The sequence below is a fragment of the Dictyostelium discoideum genome (assembly GCF_000004695.1).
Source record: "Dictyostelium discoideum AX4 chromosome 5 chromosome, whole genome shotgun sequence".
Lineage (NCBI taxonomy): Eukaryota > Evosea > Eumycetozoa > Dictyosteliales > Dictyosteliaceae > Dictyostelium > Dictyostelium discoideum.
Window position 1 is genome coordinate 810921 of NC_007091.3, and position 27500 is coordinate 838420.

Genomic DNA, 27500 nt, shown 5'->3' on the forward strand with positions numbered 1-27500 from the left:
TTAACCATTTCTAAATCACCACCAAAGAAATCAATTGTCATTAAATTTGGTTTTACAATCCATCTATTTCTAAAGAATTTAATTAAAATTTCATTTGAAAGTGTTTCTTTAAAAGAATCTAATAATAAAATTGATTTTGATTCAATGAAAAATATTTCATTTTCTTTAATTGCTAATGTTGAATCTGTGAATTGTAATGGACAACTCTTTGTAATATTATTATTTTTAATACTATTGTTTTTAAAATTTTCAATTAAAAATCTAGCAATCTTTGGACAATTAATTTTAAATGAAACTAAATTTTCACCACCACCACCAGCACCATTATTTAAATTATTTAAAAATTTATTTGATTTTGTTTTAACTACCATTAGAAATAATTCAAACATATTAATAACACTAAATAATAAAAAGCAATTAACTTGTGAAAATAATTTAATAAATGTGCTATCTAAAATTTTAATACCATAAATTTCAATTATTAAATTTGGTCTATTTGATTCTACTTTACTAGTTTCATTAATATTAAATAAATTTAAAAATAATTTCATTAATATTAAATCATTTGATTCTAAAATTTTATTAATTAAATTAAAAAATAATGTTGGTTTATTTTTAATTTCTTCTAAAACTTGTTTATTAATTATTGGTAATGATATAATTTCTTTATTTATTCTATTAATTGAATTAATAAAGAAATCAATAACTAATTCAATTGAATCTAATGGTGGTGGTGATGATGGTGATGATAGTGATGGCGGTAGTAGTTGAATTTCTTCAATATTAATAATTGATTTATTTGAATTGAAAAATAATGATGATGAAAAGAAATAATCTAAATTTAAAGATTTATTTGGTATTTTATTTTCAATCTTTTCTAACCACATTGTGAATTGAATTTTTGAAATTTTTAAACCATTAAATAATTTCAAAAATGTTTGAAATTCAATTGAGGTACATGGCGTTTTTCTATCCAATAAAAAGATTTCACAATATACTATGAATGTATCATATTTACCAAATGCGTAATTTTCATCGGTTGGATTCAATTCATAGTTTTTATTTTCAATAAATTGTTGTTTTAGAAATGATAATATTTCAATATTTGAATTTTTGAATATCAAATTTCGATTTTTTTCAAAAAAGAAACTATTGAATTTAATTGATAAAATTTCATTTTTAAATAATTGATAATATTTTCTAAATGTGTTTATTGATAAATTGGTCCAATTTAATAATTGAATATAATTATCACCATTGAAATCAATATAATAATTAAATGATTTATCATTTTCAATATCATTTGAATCCATATATTTAATAAATAAATCTAATCTTTGATTTAACATAATTTCATTTTTAGTTTTAATAATTGATGTTATTGGAAAATCATAGAAATTATAAGTTGTAAATTTATTTTGTTTATTAATTTCTTTAATCTCTTTAAAAATTTTATTATTTATTAATTCATTTCTAAATAATGAAAGAAATAAATCATTTGACATTATTATTATTATTATTTTATTTGTTTTGATTGATTTGCGAAAGAATTTATAAAAAAAAAATAAAAATTCAAAAATTTCGGTAGCCTTTAGATTTTTTTTTTTTTTTTTTACCTGATTATTTGGGTTTTTTTTTTTTTAATTTTTAATTTTCTATTTTTATTTTTTTATTTATTTTTAATTAAAAGTTTTAATGAAATAATAAAATTTGGAAAAAACAGAAAATGTAAATCTATTTAATAAAAAAAAAAAAAAACAGTTCATTAAACTTCTTATTTTTTTACCCCATTTTTTTATTCGCAACAAAACCTTAAATGGAAAAAAAGAAACTACATTTTCCCAAAAGATATTCTAAATATAATTTTTTATAATTTTGGAAAGAAATCATTTTTGAATAACATTAAATAAATTGGAAAATATTTTGGTGAATGGAAACCATTTTTATTTTTATTTTTATTTTTTTTTTTTATAAAAATAAAAAGGAAGGAAAAAGTAAAAATTTTATAAAAAAAAAAAAAAAAGAAAATTATTGGATTCCCCATTTTTAAATATCAAATAATTTTTTATTGTAATTTATTTTAATGGGCCAAAAAATTAAAAAAATATTTAGATTTTAAGCTGAAGGTGATGACACGTTCACAAAAAAAAAAAAAAAATTAAAAAATTTTTTTTTTTTTTTTTTTTTTAATTTTATTTTTTTAATTTTTATATTTTTTTTAAATTCAAAACACTTCACACCTTTATATTTTTATTTCTGCATTTACAATTGTTAGAAGTGATAAATTGTCTTTTTTTTTTTTTTTTTTCTTTCTTATTATTATCTCTTCAATAACACCACTCAATAACTATCAACCATCATTTATTTTTTTTTTTTTTTAGTAAATTATCAGATGACAAATTAAAAAGAAACAAATAAAAAAAAACAACAAAACAAAAAAAAAAAAAAAAAAAAAAAAAAAGAAAGAAATGATTAGATTAACATTCCCATTATATTGTCAAGTAACAGTTGCATTGACAGCATTGGTAATCTATCATGCACATTCAAAATATGATCAATTTTATCCAACTGGTGTTTATTTAGCCACAGCAAAGCATGCATTATTAATAATTACAAATTTTGCAATTGTTATGGCATATTTAATTGGAAAATTAGTTATTAAAATATTTTTAGAAAAAGTACATGAAAGAGAATTAGATGTAAGTTTATCTGTACTTTTTTTTTTTTTTTTTTTTTTTTTTTTTTTTTTTTTTTTTTTTTTTTTTTTTTTTTTTTTCTAAAAAAATTAATACATATTATACTAATTAAAAAATATTATTATTATCATTATTATTATTAATACATAAAAATAGTTATTAAATGATAGATTAAAAACATCAATCACAGATACAATTTTGGCATTAACAATATTTAGAGAGCATTTTAATGCTCAATTTGTATTTTTATTATTAATTTTACTATTTTTCCAAGTTTTCCATTGGTTAACTAAATATCGTGTAGAATATGTAGGTCATAATATAATCATTATTCAACTCTATAGAATTTATATAAAGTTACAATCTTAAAAAGATAATTACTAACCCATAATCATTAATAATTTATAATTTATATATATACGCACATAGCTTGAACATTCACCATACGATTTTAAAAAGAATGTTAAATTATTCACTCTTTTAACAATATTATTATTCTTTGATCTTATATTCTTGTATTTTGCAGTCAATTCATTATTTGAACATGGTATTAATGCAATGATGTTATTTAGTTTAGAGGTACATATATATTTATATATATACACAGTTCTATTTTTATTCATATCAATATTCAACTCTTATCTTTTCTATTCTATACTAATATATTTATTTATAAATAATAATAATAATAATAATAATAATAATAATAATAATAATAATAATAATAATAATAATAATAATAATAATAATAATAATAATAATAATAATAATAATAATAATAATAATAATAATAATAATAATAATAATAATAATAATAATATAACAATGTATACATTTTAGTATGGATTATTGTTAGTATCAGTAATATCAACAATAATTTCATTCTTTATAAATATTGAAGGTATAAAGAGAGAAGGAAGATGGGATCAAAAAGGTTTATACATTTTATATTTAGAATTCTTTTCAGAAGGTATTAAAACACTTATGTATGCAATGTTTTTCGTTGTTTCTTTAATTCATATTGGTATGTAAAAAAAAAAAAAAAAAATAATAATAATAATAATACACACACACCATTATTCAATTAAGTATACTAATATATTATATAATGTTTAGCATTACCAATTCATATTATTAGACAATTATTTATATCATTTAGAACATTTTATCGTAGATTCCAAGATTTATTACAATATCAATCAATTATGAATGAAAGATTCCAAGATGCAACCGATGAAGAATTGGAAAACTCTGATAAGATTTGTATTGTTTGTAGAGAGGATATGACATCTGGTAAAAAGCTACCATGTGGTCATATCTTACATTTACATTGTCTAAGATCTTGGTTAGAGAGACAACAAACTTGTCCAATTTGTAGAGCATTGGTAATTGTTGATGATCCAAATCGTCCAGTAAGTTTATTGAATAGACTATTTAGAAGAAGACCACCTGTACAACCACCACCACCTCAACCTGCTGCTGCTGCTGTTGCTAATGCTGTTCCTGTCGTTAATGCTATTCCTGTTGTTAATGCTGTTCCTGTTATTCAACCTCAACAACCTATTCAACCTCAACAACAAAGACAACAACCAAATATTAGACCTTCTTCTTCTTCATCATCATCACAACAACAAAGAATAAGAGTTGCACTTAATGATATTGGTAATAATATTAATAATAGAAATATTAATATAAGTAATAAGAGAGTGAATTTATCGAATATTCCACTCAGTAATCCAGTAACAATTAATCCACAACTTCAAAATGATAAAGATGTAGTTTTACATATAATGGCAATGCAAAATCATATTCAATTTTTAAATTCTCAATTGGATCATATTAAAAATTATTTAATAGTTAAAAATAGTTCAGAAAATATAGATAATAAAGAAAGTGATAATAAAAATGAAAATGAAAAAGAAAATGAAAAAGAAAATGAAAAAGAAAAAGAATCTGAAAGTGAAAAGGATAGTGAAATTGAAATTGAAGGATCATTAATTAAAAAAGATCAGGTTGATATTGATAACAATGGTGATAATAATAATAATAATAATAAAGAAAATAAAGAAGATACAGCATTAATAGAAAGAGATGATGAAATTAATAAAAATCATACCGACACAACAAATAATACAGATAATAATGATAATAATAATGAAATCATTGATGATGATATTAAAAATGAAGAAAATGATAAAAAGATTCCAACAGCAGTTGCAGAAGGTGATTTAATTGATGAAACAGGAACTATAATGGGTTCACCTCATACAAATCAACCAACCATTCATGATGAACAAAAAGAAGGAAAGAAAATAGTCACCAATGATTTTATGGATCAATTAAGACAAAGAATAACAAAGTATAGAGAAAATGAATCTAATGATGATAACAATAATAGTAGTAATAATAATAATAATAAATATAATGAGAGTGTTTAAATCATTGTTTTTTATTTTCTCCCAACCAATTTTGTTCTTAAATGTTTTTTTTTTATATTTTTATTTTTTTTTTTTTTTAAATAAAATAAATTAAATATCAAGCACCTATTTAATATTTCCAAGAAAAACTTTCCCGCCAAAAAAAAAATATATATTTTTTTTTTTTTTGTTTGTTGTTTTTTTCATTTTTTTTTTATTTTTTTTTTTTTATTTTTATTTTTATTTTTTATATAAAAAGATTTCCACATACAACAAATAATAGTCAAATTGTTTTTATTATTTTTTATTATTATTTTTTTATTATTATTAAAAAATAAATTATAAAATAAATAAATAAATAAATAATGAATGAAAATTATAATACAATTAATAAGATATTACAAACTTTAGAAAGTAATATTAATGTTACTAGTAGTTTATCAAGTACAACAATTGATCAAAAAATTCAACAACAACAGTTTCAAGAGATTGATAAATCATTTACATTATTAATAAATTTATTAAAAGAGAGTGATGAAAATGGAATGGTAATATCAGTTTTATCAAATTCCGATATCGCATTAAGATTCATTAATATATTTCAAACTCATATAATATGTTGTAATAATAATCAATCAACACCATTACCAAATTTAAAATTAAAAAATAATAATAATAACAATAACAATAATAATAATAATAATAATAATAATAATAATGGTAATAATAATAGTATTTTAAATAATCAAATTGATAAATTAGCAATTAATTCATTAAGATCATTAGGATTTTTTTTATATTCATCATCAATTATTAAATGTTTATCATCAGATACTCAAATTAGAGAGATTTCAACATTGTTAGAGAACACTATTCAAGTTACAAAAAATAAGAATATATGTAACTATGCGATTTGGTGTTTTTCATCCCAAAGTTTTCCAAATGGTCCAATTAGTAATAAATTACCAAATACATATTGTGATTTATTAGAAAACACTCCATTCAATTCTAAAACCATTGAAAATGAAGTTTTAAATTCTTTTACAACATTGCTACAACAAAATATTCAACTCTATTTAAATTCAACTGAAATTTGGTTACCAATTATTTTTAATAAAATTTTAAGATTAGAAAATTTACCAAAGTAAGTATATAAAAATTCATAAATAAATTAATAAACAAATTAATAAATAAAATAAATTATTTAAGAAATTAATAATAAAAAAATATATAAAATAATAGTATAACAGAAAAATTAAAACAAATTTTGGAAATTGTTGTTAATCATTATCAAATGAAGAATAATGTAATGAGTGAAAGAGTATCAGAGGTGTTATTAAGTAATTGTAATAGTTTTATGGAGAATATGGGTAAACTATTTGATACAAAGAATGAAATTCTAAGTATTCAATGTTGGGGTATCTATGTTTTCTTTACTGGTAAATTAATATTTGTAAATAAAATGGCAAATAAAGTTTTAGGTTTAGCAGAGGTAAGTTAATAATAATGATAATAATAAATTTAAAAAATCAATATAATAATAATAATTTCTTTAAAAAAAAAAAAAAAAAAGAAATGTTTTACACATGAAAATAAATTAGTTAGAATTGAAACATATAATAGTTGGAAATTATTAATTGATAGTATGGATATTGAATATATTAGTGTTGATAAAAGATTAGAATTATTTTGTGCACCATTTATGACAGGATTTACAAGTGAACGTGAAGCAGAGGTTAAAAAAACTAGTTTTTCAACATGGATGTACTTTTTAAAACAATTTAAAACTCAACTATTCGATGTTTTCAATAAAGTTTTTACACCACTTTTTATTAGCATTTTAAAGAATATAAAGACTTTTAAAGATAATGATGAAAGTGAAAATGAAAAGAATAAAAATAAAAATAATAATAATTATAGTAATAATGCAGATTTTGAATTAGGTGAATCAGCATTACATTTATTAGTATCAATTACAGCACCGTCACAAGAGGTTAGAAGAGTTTCAAAATTAAAATTACAGGGATTGTATGGTATTGTTTTGGATACATTACCATTATCATTCAATTCCAATCAAGTATTGAAATGTATAACTGGTGATTTGGAACCATTTACATTGGCAATCTCAACCAATTTCCTTTCAACTTCGACACCAACTAAAACCATTTTACCATATTCAAATGAAAAAATTGAAATTTGGAGTGGTCTATTGAAGAGAATGTCAAATATTGATAAGAGGGATCAAAACTATTTACCTTTTTTAAAGAATGTTTTATTATTTATTCAGAAATTATTTGCCCAATTGGACCCATCCTCCCTATCACCTGATGATCATGAATTATGGTTTTATCGTTCAATTTATCAATTAACAATTTCAAATGTACCAAATTCAGTTTTAATTGGTAGTGGAAGTAGTAGTAGTAATACTGAAAATACTGGTGGTGGTAGTGGTAGTGGTAATGGTGAAAATATAATTGAAAATATAAATGGTGGTAAAAATTATATTGCTATTGATTTCTTTACATTGAATTTAATAGAATTTGGATTTAAATTAAATCCTGATCAAATTAAAGAATTTTTAATACCATTGTTTGAAGAGTTATGTTCGTGTAGTTTCTCAAGTAATAATTATGTTGATTTAGCTTCAAGATTAAACTTTACAGTGGGTGTAATGAATGATAATGTCGATTCAGATATTGGCTTAGTTTATCTTTTACAACTTTGGTTCACACTAACTAAAACCATTCAATCATTTATAAAAAAGTCACATCAACTATTATCTTTACCTCAACCATTGATAATAAGAATATTGGAGAGTATTTCAAATTTACTCATTTGGCCACTACGTGCAATTGCTTCGACACCATATTCCAACGATACAAGTATTAAACCAAGTTCAATGTTGGAATCAAATATAAAATTATGGAAATCAACTTTTCAATCAATGGTAACCATATTTTCAATTAAAACCACTTTAAATCCAACAATTGCTTTCATATTACAAACTATTGATGATTTACAATTGAATTGTCATTTCAATTATTTCGATTTCATTCTATCAATAATTTCACCATTATTAGATAATTATGATATTACTCCAATAATTCAAAGTGGTAATATAAATAATCAACATGAAAAAAAGAAATCTATAAAGAATAATAATAATAATAACAATGGATCACCAGTAGGAAACTTATTAGAAATTGATTTATTAATTTCAAATATATTATTAAATTTAAATAATATTTTAATGAATTGTCATCATAGTAAAATGATAATTAATGGTGGTGTTAATCAGTTTAGAGTGTTGAAACAATTATCACCTTTATTTGAAAGTATTGGAAATATGATTAAAAAGTGTAAATCTGTACCAATGTGTTTGGCAACCTTAAAGAATATGGAAGGTTCATTCATTTTATACTTAAAAGATGGTGGTAAACCAACCGATCAAACAATTCTTACAAAGCAAACTAATGAAGATAAATATATATTGACAACGTTAATTAAAAGTTCTTTCTTTACATTTTATTCAAATACATTGGATATTTTAATTAATGATGCTTCAAATCTATCATCATCATCATCAACTTATTCCTCCTCTTCACCAATTTATAATAATAAACTCTTGGAACAATTAGAATTATTAATTATATCAGCATTTACAAGTTTATCTGATGAAAATAAAGAAAAAGTATTATTCTTTTGGAATGAAACTTGGGGTAGACAATCTCAAAATCAAGATTTAATTTATCCTTCAAAACTATATAAATGTTTTAAAAAGTTAGAGAATAGAGTATCAATTAAATTACCAAATTTTCAAAATCAACTAAACAACAACAATAACAACATCAATAATAATAATAAACGTTCAAATTCTCATTTAAGTGAATATAATAATTATACACTTGAATTAAATTCATCAAGAAATGAAGATTCTCAAGATGGTTTTATTTTACCAGAGTCTGAACTTAATAAATTTAATAATCATAATACTAATTTAATAAACAAAGATAATAAAGATGTGATTATGGGTGGTAAATCTTCAAATACAACAGCAACACCAAAAAAGAAACAAAGAGTTTCAACTTCCTCCAATAAAGATCAATATGTTTTCATTGATAAACCAATAGAAAATGATATTTCCACACAATCATTAACTGAACATCAAATGGAAATATTTGAAAAACAAAAACTAAAAAGAAATTCCTCTACAACTTTATCCTCTTCATTATCATCTGCAAGCAACTCCAACAATAATAATAACAATAATAATAATAGTAATAGTAACACTCCTCCAACATTATTATTAAATGGTATTAATGATAAATATATTGAAAATGAAGATTTACTCAGTATAATTAATAATTTAAATGATAAATTATTTGAAAATCAATCAACACTTTCACTATTACAAATTCAAACTATTTCTTTGGAAATTTCAAATAAGATTAATATAATTTTAAAAAATAGGTTATTTAATAAATAAAACTTTTAAAATAGTATAGTTTTTTTTTTTTTTTTAATTGTTCTCTACAACTTTTTATTTCTGATTTTATTTCATTGAATCAAGAATTTTTCTAAGTTGAGTTTCGTTTGGTGAAACTTAAAAAAAAAAAAATTATAGTTAATATTTTTCATTTTTAATTTTGATTGGATATTTTTTTTATTTTTTTAAAATTTACACACCAATTTCTTTTGTTTTTTTTCCCTTTTGGTATAACATAATTGTTGGAATACTTGTTATTGATTTTGTTGATTCATGTACATTTATTTTATCAATTTCAACTTTTAAAAATGTTACCAAAGGGTATTGAGTGCTTAATTTGTTAAAAATTGGCTCTAAAACTTTGCAAGCCTGAAACATTTAAGTTTTTAGTTTTTTTTTGTCTTTTTTTTTTTTTTTTTTTTTTTTTAAAAAATACTTACACCTTTAATTCCAATTGATTTGAATATTTAATTAAATATTTATATAAATATAATTATTTAATTAATTAATTTGACAATTTTAAATAAAATCCTATTATTAATAAATATATTATTTAAATTTAAATAAAAAAATTTTAATAATTACCACCTAAAAAAAAAATAAAAATATGATTTTAGTTAATTTACAGTTTTAATATGATTTAATTTTAAATAGAAACTTACACCATTCAGCTCCAAAATTTATAATTACTTGGTCACCTTTTAATAATTCATCTAATTTTGTATTTATAGAAACATTAGTAACCTTACTCATTTTTCTAATTATTGCTTTAAGTTTATTTTTTTTTTTTTTTTTTTTTTTCTCAACAGCTTTTTAAATTGAGATTTTAAAAAAAAAAAAAAAAAAAAAAAAAAAAAAAAAACCACCCCAACTGTTTGAAAATGTTAAGTATTAATATCTAAAAATAATAAAATTATTTTTATTTATTTGTTGCTAAAATATGATTCGATTATTTAAAATAATTTTTTAATAATTTTCCTAATTAAAATTTATTGATTTTTTTCTATTAATACTATTATTATTTTTTTTTTTTTTAATCTAATTTGTTGTTTTTTTTTTTACCAATAATAAAATTATTTATTTTTTTCGAGAATATCTCTAAGCGACTGTTCACTTACAACATCTTTAATGAAAACATATGTTATAATTTTAATTTTGATATTTTTTAAATTTTACAAAAAAAGAAATACTTTACTTAATTCTCCAACTTGCGATCCACCTTTAAAAACTTTGAAAATTTTTACTAGTATTTTTTAGTATCTTTAAAAAATAAACATATAAATAAAAAAAGAACAAATTATACATACTCCACCTAAAATAAAAGGTAAAAAAATTTAAAAAGAAACAAAATTATTAATATTAGAAGAAATCCTTTTATGGTAATATCAAAATAAAAACTTACTCCATTCTGCACTAAAGTCAATTATTGGTCTTTCAAATGTTTATCTAATTCAAATGGTGATGAAACAAAAATTACTCTGCTCATTTTTTTAACAAATAATTATTTTCCTGCTTTGTTTTAAAGAGTAAAATCAATCTAAAAAAAATTTTATGGAAATTGGATTAATTAAAAATAAAAAATAAAATAAAATTGAAATAAAACACATAAATAAAAAAAAAAATTGGTGATGTTTTTTTTTTGTAGAACTCCCCTATACAACACTCTAAATTTGACTATTTTTTGCATATGAGATTTTGTGATAATGATTAAAAAAATATGGGTTCCAAAAAAAAAAAATAATAAAATTAGTTTAATCCATTTTTAAAAAAAAAAATGATGATTAAAAAAAAATTTGTGAATGAGGGAAAAATTAATTATTTAAATTTAAAAAAAAAGGAATAGTTAATAGAAAATAATTTTTATTTGTGCTAAGAAAAAAAAAAAAAAAAAAAAAAAAAAAAAACCTAAGGATTCCCAATAATTCTTATTTTAATTAAAAAAAAAAAAAAAATTAAAAAAAAGTGAAAATTAAAAAATATGGGGTTCATTAAAATTTTTTTTTTTTTTTTTTCAGTTTTTTTTATCTTCACAAATAAAAAAAAGCAGTAAAAGTAATAATAATAATAATTTAAACAATACACATAATAATAACAATAATAATAATAATAATAATAATAATAATAATAATAATAATAATAATAATAATAATAATAATAATAATAATAATAATAATAATAATAATAATTAATAATAATAATAATTGGTAAAAATGGTTGCTAATGAACAACAACAACAACAACAAGAAGAAGAAAGAAAAGAGGTTAAACTCATTCAATCACCAAACGATAATAATAAATATAGATACGTTAAATTAAAGAATGGTTTAGAAGTTGTATTAGTATCTGATGAAACTACAGACCAATCATCATGTTGTTTATCAATTAATATTGGTTCACTTTGTAATCCAAGAGAGATTGAAGGTTTAGCTCATTTTTTAGAGCATATGCTTTTCCTTGGTACTGAAAAATTTCCTGTTGAAAAAGAATTTGTAAATTTTATTTATTTAAATGGTGGTAGTTATAATGGTACAACTTCACGTATGTTTTTTTTTTAAATAAAAAATAAAAAAATAAAAAATAAATAAAAAAATAAAATAATTAATTCCTTTTTTTTTTTTTTTTTTTTTTTTTTTTATTCCCAAAAATAATTAAGCAAATAAAACAAATTATTATTTTACGGTTAATCAAGAATCATTTGAAGAAGCATTAGATAGATTTTCATCATTTTTTATATCACCATTAATGAATGAGGATGCAGTTAATAGGGAATTGAATGCTGTGGATTCAGAACATAATAATAATATGCAAAAAGATTTTTGGAGAATGGATAGAATTGTTAATGATCAATTTGAAGGTCACCCAATGTCAATGTTTTTCACTGGTGATAGTTCAACCTTGAAACGTGATGATATCCGTGAGAAGGTTGTTGAATTCTATCAACGTTACTATAGTGCCAATTTAATGAAAGTTTGTATCTTTGGTAGGGAATCTTTGGATCAATTGGAGGAGTATGCAAATAAATACTTTTTACCAATTGTTAATAAGGATGTGAAAGTTCCAAAGCTTCCACCGTTGGCCATCACGTCGAAATCGATAATGATCGAAGCAGAGCCAACACAAGATATGGATCTTTTGAAATTTGTTTTTCCAATACCCGATGAAAAGTTATGCTTCTCAAAGAACTACAAGAATGCAAGTGCAAGCATTCTATCACATATATTGGGTCATGAATGCCAAGGTAGTCTATTTTCAGTGTTGTTCAATAAAGATTATGCATTCTCTCTATCCATTAGTAGTAATTCATTCTATGAGAATATGAACAAAATTGAAATTCAAATTCACCTAACCAAAACAGGCTTAGAGAATGTAGACGAAGTTATAGCCTTACTCTTTCAATCGTTTGAATTTGATACACCAGAATACTTTTTCACAGAGAAGAAACTTTTAAGTGAAATCAATTGGAAATCTTTTCAAAAAAGTGCACCCGCCAGCACCACCCAAGCCATCACCAGTAACTTGTTCCGTGTTGAAAGACCAGAGGAAACATTAAAGTATAATAACTTTTTAGAGCAATTTGCACCAGAGAAAATTAAAGAGATTCAAAGTTATCTTCGTCCTGATAATATGATTTGTTTATTCTATTCCTCAACCAAATTCAAAGGTAAAACCACCGAAATCGAACCACATTATAAAATTAAATTCAACAAAAGATACATTGAACAATCAGATTTCGATAAATGGAAATCTTTCCCAAAGAATACCAATCTTTTCCTACCAAAAGAGAATCCATTCCTCCCAATCGATACTACCATCAAAGCGCCACAAGATCATTCAATTCATATTCCAAAGGAGGTTTACAACAACAATGGTGTTAAAGTCTATCATTCATTGGACCATCGTTTCAATTCACCAAAGGCCAGAGTCAACATTCGTTTCGAATTGACTTCCTATGGTAATAATCAATCGATGGTAATGTGGAATCTCTTAAAGAAATCACTTAAAGAGGTATTGAATGAAAAGATTCTTTACTATCTTTCAGTTTTAGATTTCTCAATGAAACTTCAAATTCTTACCACTCATGTAGAATTGCAATGCTATTGCTTCAATGATATCATCTTCACTGCGTTGGGCAAGGTTTTTGACTTTTTAATGAATTTAGATCTAAATGATATGCAATTCAAAAGAATCAAAGAAAAGGTTGCAAAAAGATTCCTCAGTAGTCATTATCTATCACCCTATCAAATTTCAATGCGTCATTTATCTTTACATAATTTTAATTGTAATTCAATGTTATTGGATAAACAAGAATACTTGAAAAAAGTGACAAAATCAGAATTCCTCAATTATTTCAAATCATTATTCTCCTATATCAATTTTAGCGCTATGGTAGTTGGTAATGCTTCCATTGAGGATGCTTGTGCTTTTGGTGAGAAACTCAATTCATTCTCTAATCGTAATTCCGCTTGTCCAGGTGAAGTTTTCAAATTGGCAAGAGTGAATTTACCATCGAATACAATCACTCATCAAAGAGAGTTTCTTTATGATACCAATCAAACCAATTGCTCCTCTTCCATTTCTTTCCTTATTGGTCAATTCAATAGAAAAACCTATGCAACTACATTGGTGATTTGTTCAATTTTAGGTAGTGCTTACTTTGAAGAACTTAGAACTAAAAAACAATTTGGTTACGTTGTAAATTGTGCTCAAGATTGTACGGGAAATGCCATTTCAATGCGTTGTATCGTTCAGTCACACACTAAAACCCCTGAAGAAATTTTCGATGCCACTATGGAATTCTTTGTTGGTTTTGAAAAAACTTTAGATTACTTCAAAACAAGTCCCTCTGATTTTAAGGATCTCATTGAGAATTGTCAAAAACAAAACACAGTAAAACAACAAAGTAATAGTGCTCAATCTTCGCTCTATTGGAGTTTCTTCACTTTTTGTGGTGATTTCGAATTTGAAAAAAAGAAATATGAAGACATTGGTAAAATCACTTTTGATGATGTCAAACAATACTATCTCGATCATCTCTCTCCAAATACCGCTAATTTACGTATTTTCGCAGCTCATTGTTATCCACAATCTTATCAAATTCCTGATGAAGTTAAACCTTTTGGAAATGTAAAAGTTAATCTCCTTAGAAAATATGAACATGATAATTTTAAAGAAAATCATGGTTATTTATCATCAAAAGTAAATTTACAAAAATAAAATAATAATAAAATATTAAATATTAAATATTTAATTAAATAAGGCTTTTTTTTTTTTTTTTTTTTTTTATATTTATTAATAAAATTATTATGCATATTATTTAATATTTTGGTACAAGGCCTCAAATCTAAAAAGGTCGGAATTTTGTTATTTTTGCGCTGGTAAAAATTATTTTTGGTGAAAAAAAAAAAAAAAAAAAAAAAAAATTTTCACCAAAATACTGTTTTCAGCTAATAATATTTATTTATTTTATTTTTTTACTTTATTTTATTTTGTTTTATTTCATTTTTGGTTTAATTTTTTTTTAATTTAATTTTTAATTTAATTTTTTTTTCACAAATACTCTTTTATTTTTTTATTTTAATATTATTAAATAATTTTATTTTATTTTATTTTATTTTTTTTTTTTTTTAATCTGATTATAATAATTTGACATTTATTTTAAAGATAACGATCATTTGGAAAGATTTTTTTTTTTTTCAGTTTTTTTTTTCTTTTTTTTTTTATTTTTTTTTTTATTTTTTTTTTTTTTATTATTTTTTTTTTTTTTCGACACAATTGCACCGACACAAATAAAAACAATATCATTATTTTATATCTAATATTAAATATATATTACATTAAATCAATTAATTATTAGTTTAATTTATTGTTTTTTTTTTTTTTTTTCCCTTATTTTGTTTATTATTATTTCATTACATAATCACCCCCTTTTTTTTTTATTTTTAATTTTTTTCATTTTTTTTTTTTTTGACAATTTTTTTTTATTTTTCGCTCTTTATTTTGTTTTTATTTATTGGGATCATTAATATAAATTTATATCTATATCACACATTGTTTTTATTTCATAATTTCATACACCCACTTTTTTTTTTTATGACACAAAAACAATTTAAATAAAAATAAATTTACCGCTCTTTGTAAAAATAAATAAAAAAAAAAACAAATAAAAAAACACATAAAAAAAAAAAAAAAAAAAAAAAAAAAACATTATGGATGTAGAATTCACACCCAGTGACACAAATAAATTTGAAGCTAATATTACCAAACAACACCAAGTGATTGAATTGAATAATCAAGAAGAACAACAACAACCAGAACAACAAGAACAACCAGAACAACAAGAAGAACTAAAAGATAATAACGAAAAGATAAAAACTAGTGAAGATTCAACAACAACCACAACAACAACAGCAACAATTACAACCACTGGTGAAAACTCAATTTCAATTACAGTTACAGAGGCAAATAATAACACTAATCAATTAAATAAAAGCACTAGTAGCAGCAGTAGTTTAAATAATAATAAAAACGAAGACAATAAGAGTGTTACTGCATCAATTGCACCATCATCACCAGTCATTGAATCATCTGCAATAGAATCAGCAATTGACTCACCATACATTTCATCTGCTTCAGTATTTTCAAACGCCACCAATAATAACAACAACACCACCACAACAAACGTTGTAGTACCACCACCACAATTACTTGAGTCTTCAACTGAAAATATTACATCTGCAGCTGAAATTACACCAGTGACAACAACAACAACAGAAGAGACAATTAATATTCCAAAAGAATCAATAGAAGTACAAAAACAACTAGCAGAAACAACAACAACAGCAGCAATAACTACTACCAATTCAACACAAGTAACATCAACAACTGTAACAAATCCAGATAAATTAAAGTGTAAAATGCATAGATCAAATTTTATAATGACACAAATTGGTGGAAAAAAATTCACAGAGATGACATTAGAACAATTATTGGATGAAGATGACCCCCAAACTGGTATGGGGTTTAAGAATCCTGGTCCTCAAGGATTCTTAGAATATGTTGGTGATACTGCACCACCACCAACACCACCACCAATTTCAACATCCAACACAACTGGTAAAAATACAGGTAAAAACTCAACAACAGGTAAAAGTGAAGGCAAAAAAGCAACTTCAAACAGTTCAAATGTACCACCAAGTCCAGTACTTGCATCATCAGCTTCACCATCACCAAAATTAAAATCATCCTCATCTTCAATTAGAAATAGTGGTGCCATTTCAGGTACAAGTGAAAATGGTGGTGGTGGTAATGGAAGTGGTACAATTTCAAAGAATACAGCACCTACAACAGGTAATTCTACTACCACCACCACCACCACCACATCTACAACAACATCATCATCAAAAGATAGAAAGAGTGTTGTTCAAAAACAATCAACATTAGGTAGATTACAAAAGAATGAAGAAGAAAGAAGAAAGAGAAAAGAACAAAAGAGAAGTCGTGCTCGTGAAAAACCAATTCTAATCGCAGGTATTGAGGATTTACCAGCTGAATGTTTAAAGATGGTAAAGAAATCAAAGATTCCAGAGGATAAATTAATTCAACACCTTAATATTTTATTACCAATACTTAGATTTAGAACTGGATATAATTTAAGACATGTACCAATTGTATCATCTAATAATTCAACAAATTCTTTAGGTTCATCAATAAATAAAAATAATTCAAATAATACTACCACTACTACTACTACAACCAATACAAATAATAAATCACCAGAAGTCTCAACAAATAGTCTTGATGTAAATATAATAAACCAAAACCAAAACCAAACAAATTCTGTACAAAATAATCAAATTAACACAAGTTCAAATGTAATAACAACAAATGTAATACCAACTACAACAGCATCTCAAAGTAGTCAAGCACCATACCATCCAAGTCATAACGGAAATGAAGAGGATGATTATGATGATGGATCACGTTTAGAGAATGCAATTTTACCAAAAGGTACCGTCGACTTGATTGAAACTGATAGAGACGTTAAAAAATTATATAAAAATTTAAAACAAATCGGAAGCGGTGGGTTTGGTAGTGTATTTTTAGCAAAATCAACCGTTGATAAATGTGAAATTGCCATTAAAAAGATTGCACATGTATCAGCAAAAGCACAAAGAACCAATCTCAATGAGATTGGATTTTTAAATTTCTGTAAGCATCCAAACATTGTCAGTTACTTAAGAAGTCATTTGGTTGATGATACCATTTGGATCGCTATGGAGTATATGCAAGGTGGCACTTTAACCGAAGCAAGTCAAGGCCACACTTTCAATGAGTCGTGTATCGCTTACGTTGCAAAGGGTATGTTGGAAGGCTTAATGTATTTACATGCTCACAACATCGTTCATAGGGATATTAAATCGGGTAACATTATGATGACCATCGATGGTAAAATCAAGATTGTCGATTTCGGTCTTTGTGTCGACGCAAATGAAAGAAAATTAGTACATATGGCAGGTTCCCCTTTTTGGATGTCTCCAGAGATGATTCGTGGTGAGTCCTATGGCTGTCCAACCGATATTTGGAGTTTTGCAATTTGTCTTTTGGAATTGGCAAATGGTGAACCACCCCACAGAAAATCTTCCCTCACTGCTATGTTCACCACTGCAACTGAGGGTTGTGCAGGTTTGGACAAACCTGAAAGATGGACCGAACACTTTACTCATTTCTTAAATCTTTGTTTAGAAATGGATCCTTCAAAGAGATCAACTGCCGAACAACTTTTAAAACATCCTTGGATTAATTTATCTGAAAATCCTGAAACTATGAAAAAGATTTTAGCTCAAATTTTCATTGCGAATGTTATGAATCATTTAGATAATTAATTGGAATTTTATAAAAAAAAAAAAAAAAAAAAAAAAAAAAAAAACAAACAAAACAAATCAAAAAACAAAAACAAAAAAAAACTATAAATTATTATTATTAATGAAACGAAAATAATAATATTAAAAAAAAAAAAAAAAAAAATAATCAAATAATAAAAAAAAACAATCAAATAATAAAAAAAAATTAAATAAAAAAAAAACTTAATAATATTAAAAACTTAATGAGAAAATAAAATATAAAATTGTTTATTTTTTATCTTTAAAATAAACAACTAATAAAGTAATAGATTCTATAATTACTCCAAGTAAAATCACTCCCAGAATAAATCTAAAAATTCTTTTTTTTAATTGATCATATACACCAAATGGTTTTGAATAAGGAATTTGATTTTCAATATCTTTCAAAAGAATTTCTTTATTTTTCTCCCTTTTTTTTTTTTTTATGAAAATTAATATAAATAAAAATAAAAAGTTTCAATAAAAAGGAAAATTTAATTTTAAAAAAAGTAATTACTCTTGCATTATAATTATGATAAATTGTTTTTTTAAAAAAAGTTTTTTTTTTTTTCTTTTTATCATTAAATTGTTGTATGATTTAATAAAAATGGTGGGAATTTGGAAAGGATTAATACATATTCATGGATTTATTTTCATAAAATAATATTTTGAGAGGTAAAACCTTGAAAAAAAAAAAAAAAATAAAAAAATAAAAAAATAAAATTAGAAAATTTATTTTTTTTTGGAAAATTGAGAGTAAGCATCTCAAAAAAAAAAAAAAAAAAATATTTTTTTTTTAATCATTTTTAAATTATTTTGGATGAGTTGGTGATAATTGTGTTACATTATTAAATGCATTATATGTGATATTGGATTAATGTTATTATTTTTTATATGCAAATGATTAATTAGTTAATATTTCAAATAATTAAAAATAATAATAAAATAAAAAAAAAAAATAAAAAAATGAATAAATTAAATATTAAAAAAAAATTTAAGCACTAAAATTTTTTTTTTTTTGACATTTTTAAATTAAAAATAATAATGGAATTATTAAATAATAGAAAATTAATTTTATAGTATATATGTACTTTGAGATGTGATCAATCTATATTTTATTTTATTTTATTTTATTATATAATAAAAAAAAAAAAACCAATTTTAAAGATTAATAGGGTTTAAAATTTTCCAAGCCAATTATTATTTTAATTTATTAACAAAAGTGGCTGCACAAGTTGCAATTAAAGCAATCAAAATAATAGTAAGGAAACATAAAAGTGTTCTCCATTGTCTTTGTTTTTTAAGTTGGAGTTCCTTTTGGATTGTTGTTTCGGACTCATTAGTTTTTTGGTTATTTCCAACTTCAATTTCAATATCTTTTACAACTATTTGTTGTGTTGTTCTATTAAAATTAAAATTAAAGTTAATATAATTTTTAAAATGAAATAAATAATATAATATGATATTACTCTCCCATTATAAAATGTAATAAAGTTTTAAAGTTTTTAATTTAATTTAAAGTTTGTAGTTTTAGATAATAAAATTATTATTTTTCATTTTTATATATTTTTTTTTTTTTTTTTTTTTTTTTTTTTTTTTTTTTTTTTTTTTTTTTTTTTTTGATTGCTTCAATGAAACTTAATTAATGAATTGCAGCCTTTTTAAAAAAAATAATTATATACATATAAATAAAAAAAGGTGGGAAATATTTGGTTTATGATCTTCAATTCATATGGATTGCAACGTGTTTGTTTTAATTTAAAAAAAAAAAAAAAATTAAAAATAAAAAAATAAATTTTCGTTGAAAACCTAAAATAAAAAAAAAAAAAAATGATGAAACTGGTTAGATTTTTGGTATTGAATAAATTAAAATTTCATTATAAGATATACAATATAAACTTTTCTTTTAATTGTTTTGATTTTATTTGATTTTATTAATTAATATATATATATATATTTTATTTAAAGTTTTTGGAATGGGATTTTTTTGTTATTGATAAAATTTCAAAACACTATTTATTATTTTTATTTTTATTTTAATTTTTTTTTTTTTATAATTTAAAATTTAAAATTTAATATTTTATAATATTAATTATTTTATTTTATTTTGGATGAAAGGTTATTTTCTTGGTAAAAATTTCTTTTTTGTTTTATTCATTTTAACCAAGTTACATTATTACAAAATCCATTTCTTTTTTTATTATTTTTTTTTTTATTTTTATTTTTTTTTTCAATCGGAATGTTAATTAAAAACTTTGAGAAAATTGAAATCTATCAATGAAGATTTGATTTACCTCTTCTTTATTTTTATTTGATGGTAGTGGTAAGAATAGGAACTATTATTGCAACCATTGCAATTATTAAAAGTAATGTTATGAGAATTTTAAATTGAATTCTCTTTTTTTTTTCTTTGTTATATTCTTCATTAGCTTTTCTTGATTGCTCTAGTGTGATTGAATAAGATGTTTTTTCAAAATCTTTTGAACCCCTATTATCTAATAAAAAGCTATCACCAATCCCTATTATTTTTTTATTATTATTACTTTTTGTATTTTTTTTTTTTTTTTTTTTTTTATTATGTTTGAGTACTTTTTTTTTAAAAAAGAAGATATAAAAATTAAATATTTAATTATTTTTTTTTTTATATTTACTCTCCCATTTTTAAAAATTATAATTAAATGATTTTCTGTTTATTTAAATTTCTATTTATATTTTTGTTTTTTTTTTTTTTTTTTTTTTTTTGCTAAAGGTTATTTATAAAATTTGCAAGCATTGCATAGGTTAGTTTATAATTAATAAAAATCGTATTTTAATTTTTTTTTTGAATTTTTGAATTTTGATCATAAAAAAAAAAAAAAGTGTTGTAACCTTCCCCAAATGGATTTTTTTTTAAAAAAAAAAAATTATTTTTATTTTATTTTATTTTTTTTTTTTTTTAAAAATTTTATTTTTTTTTTTTTTTAAAAATTTTATTTTATTTTTTTTTTTTCATTGTTTATTTTTAGTTCAATCATTTACTAAAACCTTTATCTTGTGATTAATTACTTTTTTAAATTATTTTCTTTATTTTTTTAATTTTTTATATTCAAATTGGTTCCTAACATATTCGAATTGGTTCCTAACATCCAAATTTGATTCAAATAAATTTTTTTATTTTATTTTTTTTATATTTTATATCATTTTGTGTATTTTTGAGTATTCTATTTTTTTTATACCAACTTAATAAAAATAAATAAAATTAAATAGTTAATAAAAAAAAAAATATGAATATTAAAATAAAATCATTTTAATTTTAAGTGTAAAAATAATGTTTTATTTAATAATATTCGCAAGGATATTAATTTTTTTTTTAAATTATTTATTAAAACGATAATATTATAAAATTTGATTAAACATTATTTACTTTTTTATATTTTAAAAAAAAAAAAAAATTTCTGGAAATTTTCAAATTCGAATATTTTATGAGAAAAGATCATGATCAAAAAAGGAAATGGTGTGTTGCTGTGAGATGAATGATCAAATTTTTTTTTTAAAATAATAATTTTTTACAATATTTTTTTTTTCTTTTTTTTTTTTTTTTCATTTAGTTATCAATTTTAAGTAATAAAGATAAAAAAAAAAATAAAAAATAAAAACAAAATGTCTATAAAATCAAAAACAAATTCAGTAAAACATGAACCATATCTATATAGACCAACAAATATTTTAACTAGGTCAAGAACCAAGGCATTTGATGAATCATGTACTATAAAAGAAAAAGATAAAGGATTCAAATCAACTTATATCAAAGCTAAAACCATTCAAAGGTAAAAAAAAAAAAAAAAAAAAAAAAAAAAAAAAAAAAACTAATAAGTTACTTTTTTTTTTTATTTTTTGTTTGTCATTAATATTTAAATAAAGGAAAAAAAAACAAATAAAAGAGTCATTAGATGAAGAAATAATTGAGCCAAAAGATTTTGATATTAAAGATTCTTGTGAAAATGAAGATAATTGTGAAAATGATTTTAGTGGTGATGAAGAAATTGATAATAATTTAACAAATAAAAAATTAATAGAAAAAAAAAAACATTGTCTTGTTGAAGCAAAGTGTAGAAGAAGAAGAATTGAACTTTACAAAAATTTACACAACGTTATTGAATCAATTGAAGAAAAGTTAAATCACCAAATCCCACTCTATAAAATAATTGATAATAGAAGAAAAGTTGATATAAAAAATGGAAAATATACTCAAGAACACATACTCCGAAAAATTTATTCCACCATTTTAATCAATGAAAAATTTATTAAAAATAATAATCAATCAAAAAATTTAATAAATTCAAATAATGACACAATTGAAGATGAAAATAAAAATGAAAATGAAAATGAAGATGAAAATGAAAATGAAAATGAAAATATTGGTGAAATTAAACAAAATCCAATTGAAAAAATTGGTTATTATGGATTAAAGAACTTGCTTCTTGCAAGTGAAATTGACGGTGAATAAAAAAAAAAAACAATAATAATAATAATAATAAAATAGTACCTTTTGCAATATATAAATTTATTTTATTTTTATTTTTTACAAGATAATTTATATTCTTCATAGTTGAAAGGAATATATAACTGGGAAGGATATTTTGAGGTAATTGAAATGTCAAAGGTTTCCTTTAATTCAGTTTCTAAAGGTTTTGCAGAAGAAGGATTAACAGTGAGACTTAGGAATAAATGATTTGGATCTAAAAATTGAATGAAATATTTATTAAAGACATTAATGATTTGATCATAGGTGACCACTTTAAAACGATTTAAAAAATCAATTGATTGTTGAAAATCATTATGGCCCTTAAAGATATTGATATAAGATTCAATGACTAATTCTTGAGGTGCAGAACGAGTTGAATAGAAATCATAGATTTCACTACAAATTGCGGTTTCAATTGATTGTTGAGTAATGATTTCCGTTGGTCTATCTCTAACATTTTTTAACCATTTATGAAATTCAGCCAATGCTTTAATTGGGGAAGATGATTCAGTTAGACCAAATATCAATGTGCCTTTAGTAGTATCAGTTAGTAAACTATGACCATATGAATAACCTTTTTTACGAATTTCACCCTCTTTACCATTGAAAATATTACACAATAATGAAACTGCTGGATAATCTTCATGAGTTGAACTAATTGGTAATGTAACATATTGTAAAAGACTATTTGACTCTGATCCTTTAATAATTAATTGTTCAGAGAATGGTGTTGGAATTTTTGTTTTTAAACGTTCTAATGGTTGAAAAAATGGTATATTTTGTTGTTGATTTTCTATTTCATTATTATGATTATTATTATGGTGTTGGTGTTGTTGTTGTTGTTGTTGATCATGTTGTTGATCTTGTTGTGGTTTTCTTTTTTTATTTAATTTAATATTTGAATTTTCTAAATATTCATTCCATTTATCAATAAAACGTTGAGTGAAAGATTGATTTGAAACTAAAGGTGAATGTGAAATTTGAATAAACATTGCCTCTGGATTTGAGATAATACAATCACGTACTTGAGTTATCATATTGAAAATGTAATCTATTTCAATTTGATTTTTACTTTTTATAATTGATATTATTGATTTAAGGAATTCTTTTTGTTTAAAGATTGAAATATTGGCTTCATTTGAAATCTTTGGATTTGGGAATAATTTATTAAGAGAATATAAACCACACATTGTTGTTGAATCATTTTCAACATCTTGAAGTGATGAATAGATATTGGTTAACAATGTTGATAATCTTTTAAGATTTAAAGAGAAATTAAATAAACCATTGAAAATCCAATAAATTAAATGATCAAATTTCTCAACTTGACAAGATGCTGTAATTCTAAATAACTCTGATGATGAACATGTAAATGTACTATTTGAAAATCCAAGTACAGCTTCAAAACTTAATACTTGTTCAGCCATTGATTTACAAACTTTTTTATATGGAATTAATAATTTTGATTTTTCTTTTTTTGTTGTTGTTGTTGATTTATTTCTCTCATCATTATCAGCAACAACAACTTGATCTGAATCAACTAATAAATCAGTTTCAAATAAAATAATTTGAAATAATGTTAACCAAGGACGTAAATGATCTGGTAAACTTTGTTGAACATGAAATATAATTGTTGAATGAATGAAATGGGATGGTACTAAAAGTGTTTGAACTGTGAATGGATTTGGATTATTTTGAGTGTATGCACGATTTAAAATTGTATCAATTTTAATTAATGGTATTTTATTGATATCAAAAGATTCAATTTTTGACATTGTTTCAGTTAATAATTCCTGTGGAAAAGATTTACTAGAATCAATTGCACATTTTAATTTCTCACCAATTATTTTCATACCTTCTTCACCACCATTCTTTTCAATTGTATCTTTCATACGTTGAGTGGTTTCATTTGCAATTGTTTCAGATAACTTTGAATCTGGTTTCAATAGAATTTCAACATATGGTTTATCAATGAAAAATTCATCTAAAAGATCGAACCAAAATTGTGATGGTTTTTCCAAAAGTTCTTCAAAAACTGGTTTTAAGAAAAATCTGGATTTAATATCGCTATATTCAACATCACCATTTGGTTTTATTGTTTTTGATGATGATGGGAATACTATACAACATAATAAACTACCAAATACTAAAGATAATGGATCCTCTTCTAAAACTTCCAACATTTTAATCATCTCTTTTTCTATAACTTTTTTAATTGAATCCTCTTCTGGAAATCCATTAGTTTTTAAATCCTTCAATACTTTAATTAATCTATCATAAATTGATCTTTCATTAAATAAATTATTATCACCTTCATCAATATCATCTTCATCTTCACAATTTTTTTCTTTTTCTTTTTCTTCTTCCAAATCATCATCCTCTTCTGATCCTTCTTCTGATCCTTCTTCTGATCCTTCTTCTGATCCTTTTGATTCTTCTTCTTCTTCTTCTTCTTCTTCTCCCTCTTCTTCATTTTCTTTATCTTCTTCTACTTTTTCATTAGATTTACCATTTTGTTGTTCCTCTTGTTTTACTTCTTTTTCTTCTTCTTGTTGTTTATCTTTATTATATTTAATAGGTACACCAGAGAATTCAATAACAACTTTTGTATCTTTAACTTCATGAACTATACAATAGACACTATTTGCAATTGGTACAGTTTTATTTACAAATCTTTGTTGTAAGGGTGAAGAAGCATTGTCTTGAAGATATCTTAGTAAAACTGTTAATGCAGTTATTTTAAAGATATCATTAATTGGTGGACCTCTCCAACCAATTGATACACTACCAGTTTCAGATTCTGATGGGTATGGTACAAATGATGATTTTGATTTTAATAACGGTGGTATTTCATTTTTCCATGGTACGAAATCAACATCATCTTCTTCCTCCTTGTGAAATGGACTTTTTACAAAATCAACTTTATCTAATACTTTAAATAAACTTTCAATATCTATACAACCTTGAATTACCAATGTCATAAACTTTGGATCATAGAATTTACCATGATAATCTCTAACCATTTCATTATTCAATGTTGCAATCTCTGATGTTTTACCACCATATGAATATTGGTAACCACTACCTTCAAACATATTTCTACACATATTAATCTCCAATAAATCATCTGCTGTATTCTCTCTTGCTTGCATTTCACATAAAACAACACCCTGATCTTTACCATTTGAATCAATATGATAAATTTCTGTAACTATTTTATGTGATTAAAAAAAATAAAAATTAAAAAATTAATAAAAAGGTATTATTATTAAAATATATATTTATATATATTCAATTTTTTTTAAAATTATAATAAACTTACTGAAATCATTTTCTTTTAAAGTTGGAGTTAAAACATATTTTAAATAAATTGGTAAATATGTTAATATAGCTTCAGGACCAATCGAATCAATTGAATAACATGTATGATCTTCTGCGGTATAAGCATTGCAAGGTGCTGATAAACAACGATTACTTAATACCTCTAAAAATTCCCTATATGGTATATCATTACAACCTGTAAATATTAAATGTTCTAATGTATGTGGTAAACCTTTATCATTAATTGATTCAGTTGGTACAACAATAGATGCATTACACTAAATAAATTAATTAATTAATAAATAAATAAATAAATAAATATTTTTAAAAATATATGATAATAAAAAAAATAAAAAAAAAAAAAAAAAAAAAAAAAAAAAATACAAACTTTTGGACCCGGACAATAATTTAAAATCAATGTCAAACCACTCTTTTTATGAACAAATCTTTTAACATTAATATCCTTTGCTAAAGGTAAATCAAATTCATCAATAAATTGAAATTCTTTACTTAACTCTTCATATTTGTTTGACATTATTGGTTGATTATATTTCATTAAAAAAAAAAAAAAAAAAAATAAAAATAAAAAAAGTAAAAAAATAAAAAAAGGAATTTGATAACGAGAAAATTCGGGAAAAAAAAAAAAAAAATCCAATCACTTCTTGAGAAAAATGTGAAAATATAAAAAAAAATGAAAAATGAAAAATAAAAAAAATAAAAAAAAACATGTTATTAAAAGTTTTTATTGGTTATTCATTTGTTTAAATTCGTTGAAGACTTAAAAAATGATTATAGGATATTTATTTTTTTTTTTTTTAGTAAAAGACTCCTTTATGAGAGATTGAACTCTTTTTACTTGCAGTTTTAAATGTATTCAATAAGAAATGAGCAGCAAAAACCACCAAAACAACCATTAAAAATCTAAACAATGGACGTAATTTAACCATTATACTATCATTGGCATTATTTGCTCTTTGAATAAATGTATCATTACTACTACCATCATCACTATTTCTATTAATGTCAATCATTGGTTGTTGACGTTGATGTTGTTGGTGGTGGTGTTGATTTATTAAAATTGGTTTTGTGTTTTGTTGTTTTATATTATTATTTTTAGAATTATTATTACTAATATCTTCACTAAATAATAACATATATTTAACTCTAATATCCTCTGAATTATCAGCTAAAATATAA

At 22.4% G+C, this 27500-nt stretch overlaps 11 protein-coding genes across 11 annotated transcripts in view; 5 read left to right on the forward strand and 6 right to left on the reverse strand.

The window, feature by feature from the left end:
• DDB_G0287845 (hypothetical protein) overlaps nt 1-1505 on the reverse strand; it is a gene marked incomplete at both ends in the record, with an annotated part of 2763 nt that extends 1258 nt beyond the window's left edge. The window contains one exon of the mRNA XM_632003.1: nt 1-1505. This exon is cut by the window's left edge and continues 1258 nt beyond it. Coding sequence (XP_637095.1) covers nt 1-1505 — 1505 coding nt within the window.
• Nucleotides 1506-2468: 963 nt separating this feature from the next.
• On the forward strand, nt 2469-5393 carry DDB_G0287847 (hypothetical protein; the record flags this gene model as incomplete). Its single annotated transcript, XM_632004.1, has 8 exons — nt 2469-2699; nt 2853-2936; nt 3126-3275; nt 3537-3720; nt 3813-5093; nt 5128-5177; nt 5237-5302; nt 5373-5393. 8 exons carry the CDS (start codon nt 2469-2471, stop codon nt 5391-5393), a joined length of 2067 nt encoding a protein of 688 aa, XP_637096.1.
• Nucleotides 5394-5478: 85 nt separating this feature from the next.
• On the forward strand, nt 5479-9599 carry DDB_G0287899 (hypothetical protein; the record flags this gene model as incomplete). The annotated part of the gene is made up of 3 exons (XM_632005.1): nt 5479-6257; nt 6356-6605; nt 6687-9599. 3 exons carry the CDS (start codon nt 5479-5481, stop codon nt 9597-9599), a joined length of 3942 nt encoding a protein of 1313 aa, XP_637097.1.
• A 66-nt stretch (nt 9600-9665) lies between these two features.
• trxD (hypothetical protein) lies at nt 9666-10352 on the reverse strand (the record flags this gene model as incomplete). Its single annotated transcript, XM_001134530.2, has 5 exons — nt 9666-9715; nt 9800-9968; nt 10040-10041; nt 10185-10187; nt 10262-10352. 5 exons carry the CDS (start codon nt 10350-10352, stop codon nt 9666-9668), a joined length of 315 nt encoding a protein of 104 aa, XP_001134530.2.
• Nucleotides 10353-11809: 1457 nt separating this feature from the next.
• Nucleotides 11810-14813, forward strand: DDB_G0287851 (hypothetical protein; the record flags this gene model as incomplete). The annotated part of the gene is made up of 2 exons (XM_632008.1): nt 11810-12137; nt 12253-14813. The coding sequence occupies 2 exons, from the start codon at nt 11810-11812 to the stop codon at nt 14811-14813; spliced, it is 2889 nt and encodes a 962-aa protein (XP_637100.1).
• A 992-nt stretch (nt 14814-15805) lies between these two features.
• On the forward strand, nt 15806-18481 carry mkcC (MKC subfamily protein kinase; the record flags this gene model as incomplete). Its single annotated transcript, XM_632009.1, has 1 exon — nt 15806-18481. One exon carries the CDS (start codon nt 15806-15808, stop codon nt 18479-18481), a length of 2676 nt encoding a protein of 891 aa, XP_637101.1.
• A 246-nt stretch (nt 18482-18727) lies between these two features.
• DDB_G0287865 (hypothetical protein) lies at nt 18728-19003 on the reverse strand (the record flags this gene model as incomplete). The annotated part of the gene is made up of 2 exons (XM_632010.1): nt 18728-18908; nt 18996-19003. The coding sequence occupies 2 exons, from the start codon at nt 19001-19003 to the stop codon at nt 18728-18730; spliced, it is 189 nt and encodes a 62-aa protein (XP_637102.1).
• Nucleotides 19004-19678: 675 nt separating this feature from the next.
• DDB_G0287903 (hypothetical protein) lies at nt 19679-19955 on the reverse strand (the record flags this gene model as incomplete). The annotated part of the gene is made up of 2 exons (XM_632011.1): nt 19679-19880; nt 19948-19955. 2 exons carry the CDS (start codon nt 19953-19955, stop codon nt 19679-19681), a joined length of 210 nt encoding a protein of 69 aa, XP_637103.1.
• Nucleotides 19956-22117: 2162 nt separating this feature from the next.
• DDB_G0287907 (hypothetical protein) lies at nt 22118-22964 on the forward strand (the record flags this gene model as incomplete). The annotated part of the gene is made up of 2 exons (XM_631894.1): nt 22118-22284; nt 22379-22964. 2 exons carry the CDS (start codon nt 22118-22120, stop codon nt 22962-22964), a joined length of 753 nt encoding a protein of 250 aa, XP_636986.1.
• Nucleotides 22965-23032: 68 nt separating this feature from the next.
• Nucleotides 23033-26838, reverse strand: DDB_G0287909 (hypothetical protein; the record flags this gene model as incomplete). The annotated part of the gene is made up of 3 exons (XM_631895.1): nt 23033-26193; nt 26305-26581; nt 26692-26838. 3 exons carry the CDS (start codon nt 26836-26838, stop codon nt 23033-23035), a joined length of 3585 nt encoding a protein of 1194 aa, XP_636987.1.
• Nucleotides 26839-27118: 280 nt separating this feature from the next.
• The window catches only part of DDB_G0287911 (poly polymerase, catalytic region domain-containing protein), a gene marked incomplete at both ends in the record, with an annotated part of 1553 nt that continues 1171 nt past the window's right edge, over nt 27119-27500 (reverse strand). Inside the window, one exon of the mRNA XM_631896.1 lies at nt 27119-27500. This exon is cut by the window's right edge and continues 677 nt beyond it. Within this exon, the coding sequence (XP_636988.1) occupies nt 27119-27500 (382 nt within the window).